The sequence below is a fragment of the Oncorhynchus nerka genome, linkage group LG7 (assembly GCF_034236695.1).
Source record: "Oncorhynchus nerka isolate Pitt River linkage group LG7, Oner_Uvic_2.0, whole genome shotgun sequence".
Classification (NCBI taxonomy): Eukaryota; Metazoa; Chordata; class Actinopteri; order Salmoniformes; family Salmonidae; genus Oncorhynchus; species Oncorhynchus nerka.
In genome coordinates, this window is record NC_088402.1 from 72,138,418 (window position 1) to 72,158,537 (window position 20,120).

At 49.3% G+C, this 20,120-nt stretch overlaps 1 protein-coding gene across 1 annotated transcript in view; it reads left to right on the top strand.

The window, feature by feature from the left end:
- The window catches only part of LOC115119279 (calmodulin-binding transcription activator 1-like), a 727,371-nt gene that overhangs the window by 570,282 nt on the left and 136,969 nt on the right, over positions 1-20,120 (top strand). Inside the window, exon 6 of the mRNA XM_065020792.1 lies at positions 61-132. Within this exon, the coding sequence (XP_064876864.1) occupies positions 61-132 (72 nt within the window). The remainder of the gene's footprint in view (positions 1-60; positions 133-20,120) is intronic.

Genomic DNA, 20,120 nt, shown 5'->3' on the forward strand with positions numbered 1-20,120 from the left:
TCTATTGTGTTGTGTTACTATACTATAACAGCTGTTCTCTCTCTGTTTCTCCCTCTGCAGTGTCTGTATGGCTGTTACGTCCACTCCTCCATCATCCCCACGTTCCACCGCAGGTGCTACTGGCTGCTCCAGGTAAGTGACTCCCTCCCCTCTCCACACACTTGTTCACGTAACAGCCTCCCTCCTCCCTCTACACTTACACATGTCAACTCCCCAACTTGTCTCCCACTGCCTGAATGGGTAGGAAGAGGTCCTTCTCTTTTTATTTGCAGCATTTCTTCCTTCCTGACACACAGCAGATAGACAGACACCACACTATCTTCCATTTTCTCTCTCTCTCTTTTGCTCTCCCTCTTTCTCTCTCTCTCTCTTTTTGTCTGTGGCTCCCTTTTCTCTGCTTATCTACCCCATTCACTCTTTTTCTGTTGGAAACATCCACCATCTGTCCACTGTCCAACAGAAGCATAGTATTTGCTTAAATCAGTGTGCCACGTCCTACATACACACACTCACGCATACATCATCTCTAATGGCTGTAAAGCTGCAGTAGTGGAGCCCATAGTACAGTGGTTACACTGAGCCCACTGCCTTACAGAGGTTGTAAATAGGCCTTTGGTCACCACCTTATCCCTCTATTGCAGCACTGTGGCATCCATTCTGGTTTTGTAGCTTTTCTTTACAGCCTCTCTGACCGAGGATGGAATGCAGGTGGAGAATGGAGGGATGGTGCAGGAGGTATGGAGATGCTCTCTAGTTATATTTGACACCTGTTAGGGAGAAGTCTTTGTTGTCTTTGGTTATTTTTCTGAAGTCATTACGTCGTCCCCCTCCAGGCCTTTCAGCCTGCCTGCTAGAGACAGATCAAAGCTAGCCCTAACACCACACACTGCAGCCTGGCTCCGGGAAACACGCACACACAAACACACACAGAAACAGGCATACACACATACACGGATAGGGGGGGTCACACTACGTAAGCTCTCTCGCTTTCAGGAAGCACAGCATTTTCATCACCTCTGTCTCACACGTGTCAAAGATGGAGGGGCTCACTCAGCCACTCTCTTTCTGCAGCTCATCAGCTTATGAAACCTGGGTGTGTGGGTACTCCAGCCTGACCTGCTTCCCTCACCTCATCCAGGGCTCTCCCCTCTCTCCTCATCTCTCCGCTGAGCTCAGCTATGGATGACTCAAACTCAGACCCCGCTGGACAGCTAACAGGAAGCCTGTATCCCAATGGCACCCTATTCCTTTCATAGTGACCATTTGTGACGTAGCCAAGTGCTCTCTCACTGAGCTTTAACAGCCTACATTAGGTTGTACACTGCTCAACATTAACTACAGAAACTTCAGAAGAATATTTCTGTCATCTGCTTTGAGGTAGAACTTAAAGGTGATTCAGATTGAGATCTCCGTGCCTGATACTGTAGCTATTAGAGAACTGAAATCTGTTGTTTACACTGGAGTAAAACCTACCCATCTCTCCCACTGTCCCCTCTTTCCTATCTCTCAAATGACTCATTATTCTTGTCTCTCTAGGCCTCTTGCAATGCTCATAGGGCCTGATTTAGACTTAGGAAATGTAGGCCTTTCCTACGTAGGCCTTTCCTACACAGGCCTTTCCTACGCAGGCCTTTCCTACGCACGCCTTTTCTACGCACGCCTTTCCTACGCAGGCCTTTCCTACAAAGGCCTTTCCTACGCACGCCTTTTCTACGCACGCCTTTCCTACGCAGGCCTTTCCTACACAGGACTTTCCTACGCAGGCCTTTCCTAGGCAGGCCTTTCCTACGCACGCCTTTCCTACGCACTCCTTTCCTACTCAGGCCTTTCCTACGCACGCCTTTCCTACGCACGCCTTTCCTACGCACGCCTTTCCTACGCAGGCCTTTCCTACAAAGGCCTTTCCTACGCACGCCTTTTCTACGCACGCCTTTCCTACGCAGGCCTTTCCTACACAGGACTTTCCTACGCAGGCCTTTCCTAGGCAGGCCTTTCCTACGCACGCCTTTCCTACGCACTCCTTTCCTACTCAGGCCTTTCCTACGCACGCCTTTCCTACGCAGGCCTTTCCTACACAGGCCTTTCCTACACAGGCCTTTCCTACGCAGGCCTTTCCTGCACAGGCCTTTCCTACGCAGGCCTTTCCTACACAGGCTTTTCCTACGCACGCCTTTCCTACGCAGGCCTTTCCTACGCAGGCCTTTCCTACACACGCCTTTCCTACGCACGCCTTTCCTACGCAGGCCTTTCCTACATAGGCCTTTCCTACTCAAGCCTTTCCTACACAGGCCTTTCCTACTCAAGCCTTTCCTACGCAGGCCTTTCCTACTCAGGCCTTTCCTACGCACGCCTTTCCTACACACGCCTTTCCTACGCACGCCTTTCCTACGCACGCCTTTCCTACGCACGCCTTTCCTACGCAGGCCTTTCCTACGCAGGCCTTTCCTACACACGCCTTTCCTACGCACGCCTTTCCTACGCAGGCCTTTCCTACATAGGCCTTTCCTACTCAAGCCTTTCCTATGCAGGCCTTTCCTACACAGGCCTTTCCTACTCAAGCCTTTCCTACGCAGGCCTTTCCTACTCAGGCCTTTCCTACACACGCCTTTCCTACGCAGGCCTTTCCTACGCACGCCTTTCCTACGCAGGCCTTTCCTACGCAGGCCTTTCCTACGCAGGCCTTTCCTACGCAGGCCTTTCCTACGCAGGCCTTTCCTCACAGGCCTTTCCTACTCAGGCCTTTCCTACTCAGGCCTTTCCTACTCAGTTCTTTCCTACACAGGCCTTTCCTACTCAAGCCTTTCCTACGCAGGCCTTTCCTACACAGGCCTTTCCTAAGCACGCCTTTCCTACGCACGCCTTTCCTACGCAGGCCTTTCCTACGCAGGCCTTTTTCCTACGCAGGCCTTTCCTACGCAGGCCTTTCCTACGCAGGCCTTTCCTACACAGGCCTTTCCTACACAGGCCTTTCCTACTCAGGCCTTTCCTACTCAGTTCTTTCCTACACAGGCCTTTCCTACGCAGGCCTTTCCTACTCAAGCCTTTCCTACGCAGGCCTTTCCTACTCAGGCCTTTCCTACGCAGGCCTTTCCTACACAGGCCTTTCCTACGCACGCCTTTCCTACACAGGCCTTTCCTACGCAGGCCTTTCCTACACAGGCCTTTCCTTCTCACGCCTTTCCTACGCAGGCCTTTCCTACACAGGCCTTTCCTACTCAGGCCTTTCCTACTCAGGCCTTTCCTACTCAAGCCTTTCCTACGCAGGCCTTTCCTACACAGGCCTTTCCTAAGCACGCCTTTCCTACGCACGCCTTTCCTACGCAGGCCTTTCCTACGCAGGCCTTTTTCCTACGCAGGCCTTTCCTACGCAGGCCTTTCCTACTCAAGCCTTTCCTACGCAGGCCTTTCCTACTCAGGCCTTTCCTACGCAGGCCTTTCCTACACAGGCCTTTCCTACGCACGCCTTTCCTACACAGGCCTTTCCTACGCAGGCCTTTCCTACACAGGCCTTTCCTTCTCACGCCTTTCCTACGCACGCCTTTCCTACACACTTCTCAGTAGTTGGTATTCAGACTTACCTCATGCAGGTGTGTGATGGGACTCCTTTTCAGCACCAACTGGTAGATTTATGAATAATGATAAAAAACAGGTTTGGAGAGCCTTTACGCACAAATATATTGGTGAACCAAAAAATACAGTGGTGTGATTGATTCTGAAAGTTTCCATATTCAATTGATGAAATATTGTAAGGTGAGAACAGTGTAGAAGGGTTGAACAGTAGTCCTATAAATCTACCCTAATAATTCTCACTAATCATGGAACTGTGAACGGTCCAGACGTCGTGAACCATGCGCCAGGCTCCAGGTTTAACTGCTATATACAGTATGGACTGCGTCCCATAAAGATTCAATAGGCTACATGTTTCAAATTGCAGCACAACTTCTAATCCTGTTGGTATAGCAGATGGTGGCTACCGACAGTAGCATGGTGCTTGCAATGCCAGGGTTGTGGGTTTGATTCCCATGGGGGGACCAGAATGGGAAAAGTAAGAAAATGTATGCCCTCACTACTGTAATTCGCTCTGAAAAAGAGTGTCTGCTAAATGACCCAAAAATTTGAATTACATTTTTTAAATTTATTTTTTTAAATAACACGATGCAAATTCTTTAAAAAAATACAGTGAAAAGTCTGAGGAATATAATTAAAACATTCTAGATATCATAAATCAACTCGGTATGTTTGGCGCTGTACTGCCATTTGTGCATGGCTACAGAAGCCTATACTGTAGCTTGGGTCTGTAATCGATGCAAGTTATAAGGCTGGCATTTCATAAACTTCACTGTGGAAAAGGTGACATGTTGACATCAGTTTGCTGCCATAAGAATGACTTCTAAATTGTTAAAATAAATAGATTTAAAACAATTGTCATTTATATTTACAATCCCCTTATCCAAAAGGACAACTCATTTACGCACGCAGGCCTTTCCTAGGCAGGCCTTTCCTACGCACGCCTTTCCTACGCACTCCTTTCCTACTCAGGCCTTTCCTACGCACGCCTTTCCTACGCACGCCTTTCCTACGCACGCCTTTCCTACGCAGGCCTTTCCTACACAGGCCTTTCCTACACAGGCTCTTATCAATAGCTCTGATCAATCATTAAATGACATGGAGAGTGGTGTCATTTATATCCAATAAATTAACTAGATGTTGTTCCACTAGGAACCGACAGGTTGCTCCACCTTTTCATCGCGCGTAAAGGTGGTGGAATTATGAGGGAATTAAGTCATGGTCAGAATACAGCGTCCCTGTAGACTCATCTCCTCCATACCTTCATTGATCTCCATCCCAAACAAATATCGGGTGAATAGCAGAATACACATAGAGGTCACATAGAGATCAGAATAAACAGAGAGAAAAGTGCATGAAAAGGGATTTATGTTTAATTTACATGCGCTCAACTTGGGTTGGACTTCCCCCATAGTGGAGTCCTAGGTCAACCCAGGCCAATGTAGTCTGACTCACCCCGGTCATATGTCCCAGACGGACCTAAACTACTCTGTTTTATTCTGGTACATCTCCTTCTGTCCCTACTTGGCCCTGTGTACCCTCTATGCCCTGTGTTCGCTGTGTCCATATGAGCTGTGCAGCAGTAGTCTGTCAACAGGAGAGCAGCACTGAGCTGTGGTTGTGGAGGGACTGGAGACTGGAGAGCTTAGCTCCCTCTGCTCCCCGACGAGGAACTGGAGACTGGAGAGCTTAGCTCCCTCTGCTCCCCGATGAGGGACTGGAGACTGGAGAGCTTAGCTCCCTCTGCTCCCCGACGAGGGACTGGAGACCGAGAGCTTAGCTCCCTCTGCTCCCCGACGAGGGACTGGAGACTGGAGAGCTTAGCTCCCTCTGCTCCCCGACGAGGGACTGGAGACCGAGAGCTTAGCTCCCTCTGCTCCCCGACGAGGGACTGGAGACTGGAGAGCTTAGCTCCCTCTGCTCCCCGACGAGGGACTGGAGACTGGAGAGCTTAGCTCCCTCTGCTCCCCGACGAGGGACTGGAGACTGGAGAGCTTAGCTCCCTCTGCTCCCCGACGAGGGACTGGAGACCGAGAGCTTAGCTCCCTCTGCTCCCCGACGAGGGACTGGAGACTGGAGAGCTTAGCTCTCTGCTCCCGACGAGGGACTGGAGACTGGTGAGCTTAGCTCTCTGCTCCCCAACGAGGAACTGGAGACTGGAGAGCTTCGCTCCCGATGCCCTCCGACGAGGGACTGGAGACTGGAGAGCTTAGCTCCCTCTGCTCCCCGACGAGGGACTGGAGACTGGAGAGCTTAGCTCCCTCTGCTCCCCGACGAGGGACTGGAGACTGGAGAGCTTAGCTCTCTCTGCTCCCCAACGAGGAACTGGAGACTGGAGAGCTTCGCTCCCGATGCCCTCCGACGAGGGACTGGAGACTGGAGAGCTTAGCTCTCTCTGCTCCCCGACGAGGGACTGGAGACTGGAGAGCTTAGCTCCCTCTGCTCCCCGACGAGGAACTGGAGACTGGAGAGCTTCGCTCCCGATGCCCTCCGACGAGGGACTGGAGACTGGAGAGCTTAGCTCCCTCTGCTCCCCGACGAGGGACTGGAGACTGGAGAGCTTAGCTCCCTCTGCTCCCCGACGAGGGACTGGAGACTGGAGAGCTTAGCTCCCTCTGCTCCCCGACGAGGGACTGGAGACCGAGAGCTTAGCTCCCTCTGCTCCCCGACGAGGGACTGGAGACTGGAGAGCTTAGCTCTCTCTGCTCCCCGACGAGGGACTGGAGACTGGTGAGCTTAGCTCTCTCTGCTCCCCAACGAGGAACTGGAGACTGGAGAGCTTCGCTCCCGATGCCCTCCGACGAGGGACTGGAGACTGGAGAGCTTAGCTCCCTCTGCTCCCCGACGAGGGACTGGAGACTGGAGAGCTTAGCTCCCTCTGCTCCCCGACGAGGGACTGGAGACTGGAGAGCTTAGCTCTCTCTGCTCCCCAACGAGGAACTGGAGACTGGAGAGCTTCGCTCCTGATGCCCTCCGACGAGGGACTGGAGACTGGAGAGCTTAGCTCCCTCTGCTCCCCGACGAGGGACTGGAGACTGGAGAGCTTAGCTCCCTCTGCTCCCCGACGAGGGACTGGAGACTGGAGAGCTTAGCTCTCTCTGCTCCCCGACGAGGGACTGGAGACTGGAGAGCTTAGCTCCCTCTGCTCCCCGACGAGGGACTGGAGACTGGAGAGCTTAGCTCCCTCTGCTCCCCGACGAGGGACTGGAGACTGGAGAGCTTAGCTCTCTCTGCTCCCTGAGCACCAACAGGGAAAGGTCACCATTGAGTGAAGAATGTAAATCAGCAGCAGCTATATAGCAGCCAACAGCCACACAGCACCACAGAGACAAAAATAACTCCTGCCATTACTGAGAAGAGAGATGGAGGGAACTGGGGTGGAGGAAGGGAGTGGGGGAGAAGGGGGGGGCGGTTGAGAGGGGGAGGTGTCTGAGGGGGATTTGGCCTGTGGGTGTCTGCCTTTTTATCCAGTCTTTATCCAGTCTTTATTGAGTCAAGGCCTTAGTAATGAGTCAGGGAGGAGAGGAGGTGATGAGATTGGAGACCTGGCTGTGAGGGGGGTCCTCCTCTCTCCTGTTCTCTCTTCCTTTTGTTCGCATCACATCTCTTTCTCAATCAGCCCATTCCTGACACCACCTCTCAAAGGTATTAGACCACTTTAAAGAGTCTCGCCCTGCCCTGCAAACGAGACAGACTGAGGAAAAGTACTGCCAAAGTTAAGGACGGCAAACAATGAATTGAAATTGCATCAGAGCAGGGCAGAGCAGAACAGCTCAGCCTAAACTGTGCAGTCTGTCACTCTGGAAAAAGTTACTGTCGTTCCAATTGACGCAGCACAAAATAGACCTTTGGGGGAATAATGATGTTAAATCAGTGTCATACCTTTGCTTCCTCCCTTTAGACCTAGCCCCACACACACACACACACACACACACACACACACACACACACACACACACACACACACACACACACACACACACACACACACACACACACACACACACACACACACACACACACACACACACACACACACACACACACACACACACACACACACACACACACACACACACACACACACACACACACACACACACACACACACACACACACACACACACACACACACACACACACACACACACACACACACACACACACACACACACACACACACACACACACACACACACACACACACACACACACACACACACACACACACACACACACACACACACACACACACACACACACACACACACACACACACACACACACACACACACACACACACACACACACACACACACACACACACACACACACACACACACACACACACACACACACACACACACACACACACACACACACACACACACACACACACACACACACACACACACACACACACACACACACACACACACACACACACACACACACACACACACACACACACACACACACACACACACACACACACACACACACACACACACACACACACACACACACACACACACACACACACACACACACACACACACACACACACACACACACACACACACACACACACACACACACACACACACACACACACACACACACACACACACACACACACACACACACACACACACACACACACACACACACACACACACACACACACACACACACACACACACACACACACACACACACACACACACACACACACACACACACACACACACACACACACACACACACACACACACACACACACACACACACACACACACACACACACACACACACACACACACACACACACACACACACACACACACACACACACACACACACACACACACACACACACACACACACACACACACACACACACACACACACACACACACACACACACACACACACACACACACACACACACACACACACACACACACACACACACACACACACACACACACACACACACACACACACACACACACACACACACACACACACACACACACACACACACAGTCCTAGTGGCTCTCCTGATTGATTCAATCTCTCCATGTCCCCTTCTCTTGTTTAGTACTAATGGAATGTAATTCCCTGCCTGTGCCTCTCCATCAAAGCAGACAGTAGGGTGGTGTGAGCTGGCCCGCCGGCCACGGAGGTGGGGATAATTATGATATTAATACGGAGGGGCTCTGAGAGGAAACTTCATTTGTCCTGCTGCCTGCCTGCCTGCCTGCCTGCCACAGCCATGGAAAGAGAGAGGGGTCAAAAGTCTGAGCAGGGCTGGAGGAGGAGGAGGAGAAGAGAGAGGGATGTAGGATCAAAAAATTAAATGGTGAATGGTGAGGTAGGAGAGGACACAGATTTATCATGTTTCTGCACAGCTCTCTCTCCCATCTCTCTCTCTCTCTCTCGCTCTCTCTTTCTCTATAACTCTCTATTTCTTTCTCTCTTTCTTTCTTTCTTTCTCTTTCTTTCTCTCTCTCTTTCTCTCAGAGGCTCTTTCTCTAAGTGGGGTTTGACTGTGTGTAGTTAGTGGAGTTTGACTGTGTGTAGTTAGTGGAGTTTGGCTGTGTATAGTTAGTGGAGTTTGACTGTGTATAGTTAGTGGAGTTTGACTGTGTGTAGTTAATGGAGTTTGACTGTGTATAGTTAGTGGAGTTTGACTGTGTGTAGTTAATGGAGTTTGACTGTGTGTAGTTAGTGGAGTTTGACTGTGTGTAGTTAGTTGAGTTTGACTGTGTGTAGTTAATGGAGTTTGACTGTGTTGGGTTAGTGGAGTTTGACTGCATGTAGTTAGTGGAGTTTGACTGTGTGTAGTTAGTGGAGTTTGACTGTGTGTAGTTAGTGGAGTTTGACCGTGTGTAGTTAGTGGAGTTTGACTGTGTGTAGTTAGTGGAGTTTGACCGTGTGTAGTTAGTGGAGTTTGACTGTGTGTCGTTAGTGGAGTTTGACTGTGTGTAGTTAGTGGAGTTTGACTGTGTGTAGTTAGTGGAGTTTGACCGTGTGTAGTTAGTGGAGTTTGACCGTGTGTGGTTAGTGGAGTTTGACTGGGTTGGGTTAGTGGAGTTTGACTGTGTGTAGTTAATGGAGTTTGACTGTGTTGGGTTAGTGGAGTTTGACTGTGTGTAGTTAGTGGAGTTTGACTGTGTGTAGTTAGTGGAGTTTGACTGTGTGTAGTTAATGGAGTTTGACTGTGTGTAGTTAGTGGAGTTAGACTGTGTGTAGTTAGTGGGGTTTGACTGTGTGTAGTTAGTGGGGTTTGACTGTGTGGAGTTAGTGGAGTTTAACTGTGTGTAGTTAGTGGAGTTTAACTGTGTGTAGTTAGTGGAGTTTGACTGTGTGTAGTTAGTGGAGTTTAACTGTGTGTAGTTAGTGGAGTTAGACTGTGTGTAGTTAGTGGAGTTAGACTGTGTGTAGTTAGTGGAGTTTGACTGTGTGTAGTTAGTGGAGTTTAACTGTGTGTAGTTAGTGGAGTTAGACTGTGTGTAGTTAGTGGAGTTAGACTGTGTGTAGTAGATGTAGCTATCAAACCTCATCACAGGCCTTTGAACACTTCTCACCTCTCATCACAAATCCAACACACCCCTGGTTGATCGCTTTGGAGCAGAGTGTGTGTGAACGTACCTGGAGGCTAAAGCAAGAAGAAGATGTACAGTATATTTGTATTACCAGAGAGGGTTCTATCATTGCTTTATTCATAGTGATTTGTTTACCTATCTCTCCGTTGGCTACCATAGTGGTCACTGTCCCAACCCAGCCATACAGCTCAGCCCAGGACAATAAATATTTAATTATTCTGAATCATAGATGAGGCCAAACTCCATCAGTGATTTTACCAGGTAAACATGGGCAGAGAGATTGGACATGTGTTTTCCTGCCTGCTAGTTTGGGCCCACATGGATAAATGGGCTACTTTAGCTAGTGGCTGTCAGAGGAAACAGGTATGCCATGCCTAAAGTCCCTGTTTGAATAGTTAATGGCCACGGATCGCTGACAGAGTTAGTGACAGTATATTAGTACAGGAATGGTACACAGGGCCAGGTAGGAATAGTAAGAGAGGAACAGAACAACCAGATCATCTGGGTGCACAGCCTGTGCTTGCTCTGGTAGGGCAAGGCAGGGTGTGTGTGTGTGTGTGTGTGTGTGTGTGTGTGTGTGTGTGTGTGTGTGTGTGTGTGTGTGTGTGTGTGTGTGTGTGTGTGTGTGTGTGTGTCAGGCTCTAGATCATGGACAGGCATGCAGGCAGGTCTCTGAGATCTTGGAACTTCTGTGTGTCTGGATATGAAGTGTAGCTCTCAGCAGTACAGTACAGCATTCTGCTCCTATAACCCTGGCAGGCTTCAGCCCCTCTGAAGTACAGCAAACCCTATCCTGTCTCATGTCCTCTTCTCACAACCCTCTCCTCCCTTTCTACTCCTCAGTCCTTCCCTCTCCTCCCTTTCCCCTCCTCTGTCCTTCCCTCCCCTCCTGTCTCCTTTAACTCTCTTCCTCTTCTCACCTCTCTCATCCTCCTGGCTGCCTTCTACACTGTCTGTTCTGTCTCTCTCCAGCCCAAGGGAGATGGCGGAGACAGCCATGATGGTACATGTAGTTTCCTAACTATGATGGTACATGTAGTTTCCTAACTATGATGGTACATGTAGTTTAGTTAGTTAGTTAGTAAGCTGGTTAGTTACTTAACACCCTCCATTCATCTAGTCCCCCACTTGAGTTCTATTATGTCCAGTTTTACTATTGTTAAAGAGAGAGACAGATTCAGGCCCTGGGGCAAACAACCCATCCCCTCCCCTTCCTGCAGACAGACAGGTCTGTTGCTTAGTGGCAACATCCTTTCCCCCAGGCAAACCTGCAGCCCCCAGGCCGTTGGAACGGCTTCTGCCAATTATCAGAAATCCCTTGCCGCATTCTTCTTGCCATTTTCACTCCCTGGCCAGAGCAGCGTGCATGGCTGCAGACGGTCTCAGAGCACCATACAGGCGAGACTATGGGAGGCGAGACTATGGGAGGCGAGACTATGGGAGGTGAGACTATGGGAGGCAAGACTATGGGAGGCAAGACTATGGGAGGTGAGACTATGGGAGGCAAGACTAAGGGATGCGAGACTATGGGAGGCGAGACTATGGGAGGCGAGACTATAGGAGGTGACACTAAGGGAGGCGAGGCTAAGGGAGTCGAGACTAAGGGAGGCGAGGCAGAGAAGTGCCATGGGAGGCGAGACTATGGGAGGTGAGACTATGGGAGGTGAGACTATGGGAGGCGAGACTATGGGAGGCGAGACTATGGGAGGCGAGACTATGGGAGGCGAGACTATGGGAGGCGAGGCTATGGGAGGCGAGGCTATGAGAGGTGAGGCTATGGGAGGTGACACTATGGGAGGCGAGACTATGGGAGGCGAGACTATGGGAGGCGAGACTATGGGAGGTGAGACTATGGGAGGCGAGACTATGGGAGGCGAGACTAAGGGAGGCGATACTAAGGGAGGCGAGGCAGAGAAGTGCCATGGGAGGTGTGACTATGGGAGGTGAGACTATGGGAGGCAAGACTATGGGAGGCAAGACTATGGGAGGCGAGACTATGGGAGGCTAGGCTATGGGAGGTGAGACTATGGGAGGCGAGACTATGGGAGGCGAGGCTATGGGAGGTGAGACTATGGGAGGCGAGGCTATGGTAGGTGACACTATGGGAGGCGAGACTATGGGAGGCGAGACTATGGGAGGCTAGACTATGGGAGGCGAGACTATGGGAGGCAAGACTATGGGAGGCGAGACTATGGGAGGCGAGACTATGGGAGGTGAGACTATGGGAGGCGAGACAATGGGAGGCGAGACTATGGGAGGTGTGACTATGGGAGGCGAGGCTATGGGAGGCGAGACTATGGGAGGCGAGACTATGGGAGGCGAGACTATGGGAGGCGAGACTATGGGAGACGAGACTATGGGAGACGAGGCTAAGGCAGGTGCGACTAAGGGAGGCGAGACTAAGGGAGGCGAGACTAAGGGAGGCGAGGCTAAGGGAGGCGAGGCTAAGGGAGTCGAGCCTAAGGGAGGCGATTACTAAGGGAGGCGAGGCAGAGAAGTGCCATAGGAGGCGAGACTATGGGAGGTGAGACTATGGGAGGTGAGACTATGGGAGGCGAGACTAAGGGAGGTGAGACTATGGGAGGCGAGGCTATGGGAGGCGAGACTATGGGAGGCGAGACTATGGGAGGCGAGGCTAAGGGAGGCGAGACTAACGGAGGCGAGGCTATGGGAGGCGAGACTATGGGAGGCGAGACAATGGGAGGCGAGACTATGGGAGGCGAGACTAAGGGAGGCAAGACTAAGGGAGGCAAGGCTAAGGGAGGCGAGACTAAGGGAGGCGAGGCTAAGGGAGGCGAGGCTAAGGGAGGCGAGGCTAAGGGAGGCGAGACTAACGGAGGCGAGGCTAAGGGAGTCGAGACTAAGGGAGGCGATACTAAGGGAGGCGAGGCAGAGAAGTGCCAACCAACCGCAGATAGAGCACTTAAATTATTCAGCTTTCTGGAAAGGTTAAGGCTTGGAGAATGAGCCAAACTGACATTCACCCAGTTATTGAGTTCTGCCGGGGCCTCTGATGTGTACACCTTGAAGATGTTAGAGGGGTGGATTGGCCTGCCTTATCGTGTTTGTCCTGCTCTCAGACGGGCTTAACTATCCACATCACTCTGCTCTGCCCTCCACCTAGAACAGGACAGAAACTGGCCCATCCTAATGGAGCATGGTCCACTGCAGCACCTACAGTAGTAAACATTCTCAGGACATAGTCAAATCACTAATAAAATGAAATGGGTCTGTCCTTCATAGTGTGATAAAGCCCTGTCTCCCTGCACAGTGAGAGAGGCCTATATCCCTGTGTGAAGATGTGTCATGCTCTCTGATTGCTTCCTGGCTGTGCTGTGTCAGGGCACAGGGGAGAGCAGATCAATGGGCAGATCAATGGAGCCCAGCTCTCCACTCTGACCCGTGCCCCCTACCCAGCCATGACACAGACAGGACCATGTAAGTCATGTTTACATAGCAGCACTCCACTCTGAACCGTGCCCCCTACCCAGCCATGACACAGACAGGACCATGTAAGTCTGACTCATTTCCAGGCGTGACGATGACCCAGGCGGATGGGTTGGGTCGTGGTGTAGCCAGCCATGTAACCGTTGTGTAATGACACCACGCAGCCCTGGGAACACTGGTCACAGCTAATGAGCAGAACTGTCTGATTTGTCCCCCACTGATTACTGTTCACATCCCCAATTAGCTGTGGACCAGAAGACTTGGATGTGTCATAGAGAGAGAGAGAGAGAGAGAGAGAGAGAGAGAGAGAGAGATGGGAGGGAGGAGCGGGAGAGAGAGGTGACAGGGAGAGGGCAAGAGAGAGATAGGGAGTCTGAGGAATGGAGGGAGAGAGAATAACAAAAGCAAAAACATATACATGATCAAATACAAATCTTAGAATCAACTATTAAAGACTACCAGAACCTACTGGATTCTCCAATTACCTTTAATGAGTTACAGGACAAAATAAAAACCCTCCAACCCAAAAAGGCCTGTGGGGTTGATGGTATCCTTAATGAAAGGATCAAATATACAGACAACAAATTCCAATTGGCTATACTAAAACTCTTTAACATCATCGTTAGCTCTGGCATCTTCCCCAATATTTGGAACAAAGGACTGATGACCCCAAAAACTACCGTGGAATATGCGTCAACAGTAACCTTGGGGAAATCCTCTGCATTATCATTAACAGCAGACTCATACATGTCTTCAATGAAAACAATGTACTGACAGTAAATCTCAGTAAGACCAAAATAATGGTGCTCCAAAAAAAGTCCAGTCACCAGGACCACAAATACAAATTCCATCTAGACACCGTTGCCCTAGAGCACAAAAAAAATGATATACCTTGGCCTAAACATCAGCGCCACAGGTTACTTCCAAAAAGCTGTGAATGATCTGAGAGACAAGGCAAGAAGGGCATTCTATGCCATCAAAAGGAACATAAATTTCAACATACCAATTAGGATCTGGCTAAAAGTACTTGAATCAGTCATAGAGCCCATTGCCCTTTATGGTTGTGAGGTCTGGGGTCCGCTCACCAACCAAGACTTTACAAAATCGGACAAACACCAAATTGAGACTCTGCATGCAGAATTCTGAAAAAATATCCTCCGTGTACATCGTAGAACACCAAATAATGCATGCAGAGCAGAATTAGGCCGATACCCACTAATTATCAAAATCCAGAAAAGAGACGTTAAATTCTACAACCACCTAAAAGGAAGCGATTCCCAAACCTTCCATAACAAAGCCATCACCTACAGAGAGATGAACCTGGAGAAGAGTCCCCTAAGCAAGCTGGTCCTGGGGCTCTGTTCACAAACACAAACACACCCCACAGAGCCCCAGGACAGCAGCACAATTAGACCCAACCAAATCATGAGAAAACAAAAAGATAATTACTTGACACATTGGAAAGAATTAACAAAAAAACAGAGCAAACTAGAATGCTATTTGGCCCTAAACAGAGAGTACACAGTGGCAGAATACCGTAGGCAGACATGGCTCTCAAGAGAAGACAGGCTATGTGCTCACTGCCCACAAAATGAGGTGGAAACTGAGCTGCACTTCCTAACCTCCTGCCCAATGTGTGACCATATTAAAGAGACATATTTCCCTCAGATTACACAGATCCTCAAAGAATTTCGAATTCTATATCCATTCTATATCCAATTTTGATAAACTCCAATATCTACGGGGTGAAATATGACAGTGTGCCATCACAGCAGCAATATTTGTGACCTGTTGCCACAAGAAAAGGGTAACCAGTGAATAACAAACACCATTGTAAATACAACCCATATTTATGCTTATTTATTTTCCCTTGTGTACTTTAACCATTTGTACATTGTTACAACACTGTATATACTGTATATATATATATATATATATATATAAAATATGACATTTTTATTGTCTTTATTGTTTTGAAACTTCTGTATGTGTAATGTTTACTGTTAATTTTTATTGTTTATTTCACTTTTGTATATTATCTACCTCACTTGCTTTGGCAATGTTAACACGATTCCCATGCCAATAAAGCCCCTTGAATATAATTGAATAAAGGCTACTGAAGGCCGTAGAAAATAGATAGATAGATAGATAGATAGATAGATAGATAGATAGATAGATAGATAGATAGATAGATAGATAGATAGATAGATAGATAGATAGATAGATACAAAGAAAGGCTCAGATTTACATTTCTATAATTGGCAATTGCATTGTGAAAGTCGGTCTGGCTGATCTGTGAATGGGTGAGTTTAGCCTTGGGAGAGTCTGCCTGATTTCTCTGTGGATGATGGAGTCAGATTGGACAGGGACTGAGACAGACACTGGGGGTTGTAAGGTTGGCAGATGCCCCTGCTTTGTATAATAAAGGGGGGCACTCTCACCTGTGGAAAATGTGCAGCAACCCTCAACAGTAATGCAATCTGCCTCTTACAAACACATTCACATCCTCTCTCTCTCTGTGAAGTGGACAATAGAATAGTAGGAGGGCATAAGCACAGATAAAGGACAGATGACTGCTCCTCTCCCACAGGCACTAACGGGAGGTGGAGAGGGGGATGGAAGGGGCTGCAAACAGAGAGAGGGGAGGGATGGAGGGAACACCTGCACACAGCCACATGTGGTCACACACACACTTCCATACTCATCACATATGCTGCTGCTACTGTCTATTACAGCCACATTTGAGCAGTAGCCTAGTGAGTGCACCATACAGCAGTGTTGTGATCCATGCAGTGCAAAACAATGAAAAACATGTTTTAGGTTTAAATGTTACAACAACTTATTGCTACGTTATTGATATTTGGAGTTATTAAGTACTTTTTAATTATGGTTACAGCATATTATGTACATCTGCCAGCTTAGCAGCGAAGGCTGGACCAATATAATTGATCTCTTCTTTAGGTTTTAGTATGTTAAAAATGCTATGTACAGCAGCCTGTGTACAGTACATAGTGTAAGAGGATATTCAATGGCCAGTTTGATTCGCTGTTGTACATTTCTGCAGCATTGAAGGTCCCCAAGAACACGGTGGCCTCCATCTTTCTTAAATGGTAGAAGTTTGGAACCACCAAGACTCTTCCTAGAGCTGGCCATCCGGCCAAACTGAGCAATTGGGGGAGAAGGGACTTGGTCAGGGAGGTGACCAAGAACCCAACGATCACTCTGACAGAGCTCCAGAGTTCCTCTGTGGAGATGGGAGAATATTCCAGAAGGACAACCATCTCTGCAGCACTCCACCAATCATGCCTTTACGGTAGAGGGGGCAGACAAAAGCCACATGACAGCCCGCTTGGAGTTTGCCAAAATCACCTAAAGGACTCTCAGACCATGAGAAACAAGATCTGATGAAACCATGAATGAAGTCTTTGGCTTGAATGCCAAGCATCACATCTGGAGGAAACCTGGCACCATCCCTACGGTGAAGCATGGTGGTGGCAGCATCATGATATGGGGATGTTTTTCAGCGGCAGGGACTGGGACACTAGTCAGGATCAAGGGAAAGCTGAACGGAGCAAGTATAGAGAGATCCTTGATGAAAACCTGCTCCAGAGTGATCAGGACCTCAGACTGGGGTGAAGGTTCACCTTCCAACAGGACAACGACCCTAAGCACACAGTCAAGACAACGCAGGAATAGCTTCCGGACAAGTTTCTGAATGTCCTTGAGTGGCCCAGCCAGAGCCCGGAGTTGAACCTGATCGAACATCTCTGGAGAGACCTAAGATGGTGCCGGAGGAGATGGCCGCCGTTTTACAGTCTCCTTACCAATTGTGCTATGGTGTGTTTTTTTCCGCGATATTTGTAAATTATTTTGTACGTAATGTTTCTGCAACCGTATCTTACGGCAGTTAAGAGTTTCTGGATATCAGGACAGCGATCACTCACCTTGATTTTTTCAACAACAAGCAGGACTCACACGATATTCTCCAAACACCCCACAGACATCCCAATTATTTGCAAAGGGAAGCGACGCAGAGCCGGATGCCTCGTCAGGACCCGCAGAAGGCTAGTAAGAAAGCTGTCGTTACCGTCAATATTACTCGCCAACGTGTAATCTTTGGACAATAAACTAGACGAGGTACGATCACGAATATCCTACCAACGGAACATCAAAAACTGTAATATCCTATGTTTCACGGAATCGTGGCTGAATGACGACATGGATATTCAGCTAGCGGGATATACGTACGACGAGGGGGGGCGGTCTGTGCATATTTGTAAACAACAGCTGGTGCACGAAATCTAAGGAAGTCTCTGGATTTTGCTCGCCTGAAGTAGAGTATATTATGATATATTGCAGGCGACACTACTTGCCTAGAGAGTTCGCAGCTATACTTTTCGTGGCTGTTTATTTACCACCACAAACAGATGCTGGCACTTCTGTATAAGGAAATAAGCAAACAGGAAACCACTCACCCAGAAACGGCACTCCTAGTGGCCGGAGACTTTAATGCAGGGAAACTTAAATCAGTTCTACCAAATCTCTATCAACATGTTAAATGTGCAACCAGGGGGATTTTTTTTAGATCAACTGTACTCCACACACAGAGACGCGTACAGAGCTCTCCCTCGCCCTCCATTTGGTAAATCAGACCACAACTCTATCCTCCTGATTCCTGTTTACAAGCAAAAATTAAAGCAGGAAGCACCAGTGACTCGGTCTATCAAAAAGTGGTCAGATGAAGCAGATGCTAAACTACAGGACTGTTTTGCTAGCACAGACTGGAACATGTTCCTGGATTCTTCCGATGACATTGAGGAATACACCACATCAGTCACTGGCTTTATCAATAAGTGCATTGAGGACGACGTCCCCACAGTGATTGTACGTACATACCCCAACCAGAAGCCATGGATTACAGGCACCATTCGCACTGAGCTAAAGGGTAGAGCTGCCGCTTTCAAGGTGCAGGACTCTAACCCGGAAGCTTACAAGAAATCCCGCTATGCCCTGCGACGAACCATCAAACAGGCAAAGCATCAATACAGGGCTAAGAATGAGTTATACTACACCGGCTCCGATTGTCGGATGTGGCAGGGCTTGCAAACTATTACAGACTACAAAGGGAAACACAGCCGCGAGCTGCCCAGTTACACGAGCCTACCAGCTAAATCATGTCTATGCTCGCATCGAGGCAAGCAACACTGAGGCATGCATGAGAGCATCAGCTGTTCCGGACGACTGTGTGATCACGCTCTCCGTAGCCGACTTGAGTAAGACCTTTAAACAGGTCAACATACACAAGGCTGCGGGGCCAGACGGATTACCAGGACGTGTGCTCCGAGCATGTGCTGACCAACTGGCAGGTGTCTTCACTGACATTTTCAACATGTCCCTGACTGAGTCTGTAATACCAACATGTTTCAAGCAGATCACCATAGTCCCTGTGCCCAAGAACACAAAGGCAACCTGGCTAAATGACTACAGACCCGTAACACTCACATATGTAGCCATGAAGTGCTTTGAAAGGTTGGTAATGGCTCACATCAACACCATTATCCCAGAAACCCTAGACCCACTCCAATTTGCATACCGCCTTAACAGATCCACAGATGGTGCAATCTCTATTGCACTCCACACTCCCCTTTCCCTCCTGGACAAAAGGAACAACTATGTGAGAATGCTATTCATTGACTACAGCTCAGCGTTCAACACCATAGTACCCTCAAAGCTCATCACCAAGCTAAGGATCCTGGGACTAAACACCTCCCTCTGCAACTGGATCCTGCACTTCCTGACGAGCCGCCCTCAGGTGGTGAGGGTAGGTAGCAACACATCTGCAACGCTGATCCTCAACACAGAAGCTCCCCAGGGGTGCGTGCTCAGTCCCCTCCTGTACTCCCTGTTCACCCACGACTGCATGGCCAGACACGACTCCAACACCATCATTAAGTTTGCAGACGACACAACAGTGGTAGGCCTGATCACCGACAACAACGAGACAACCTATAGGGAGGAGGTCAGAGACCTGGCCTTGTTGGTTCCAGAATAACAACCTATCCCTCAACGTAACCAAGACTGAGGAGATGATTGTGGACTACAGGAAAAGGAGCACCGAGCACGTCCCCATTCTCATCAACGGGACTGTAGTGGAGCAGGTTGAGAGCTTCAAATTCCTTGGTGTCCACATCAACAACAAACTAGAATGGTCCAAACACACCAAGACAGTCGTGAAGAGGGCACGACAAAGCCTATTCCCCCTCAGGAAACTAAAAAGATTTGGCATGGGTCCTGAGATCCTCAAATGGTTCTACAGCTGCAACCTCGAGAGCATCCTGACAGGTTGCATCACTGCCTGGTACGGCAATTGCTCTGCCTCCGACCGCAGGCACTTCAGAGGGTAGTACGAACGGCCCAGTACATCACTGGGGCAAAGCTGCCTGCCATCCAGGACCTCTACACCAGGCGGTGTCAGAGGAAGGCCCTACAAATTGT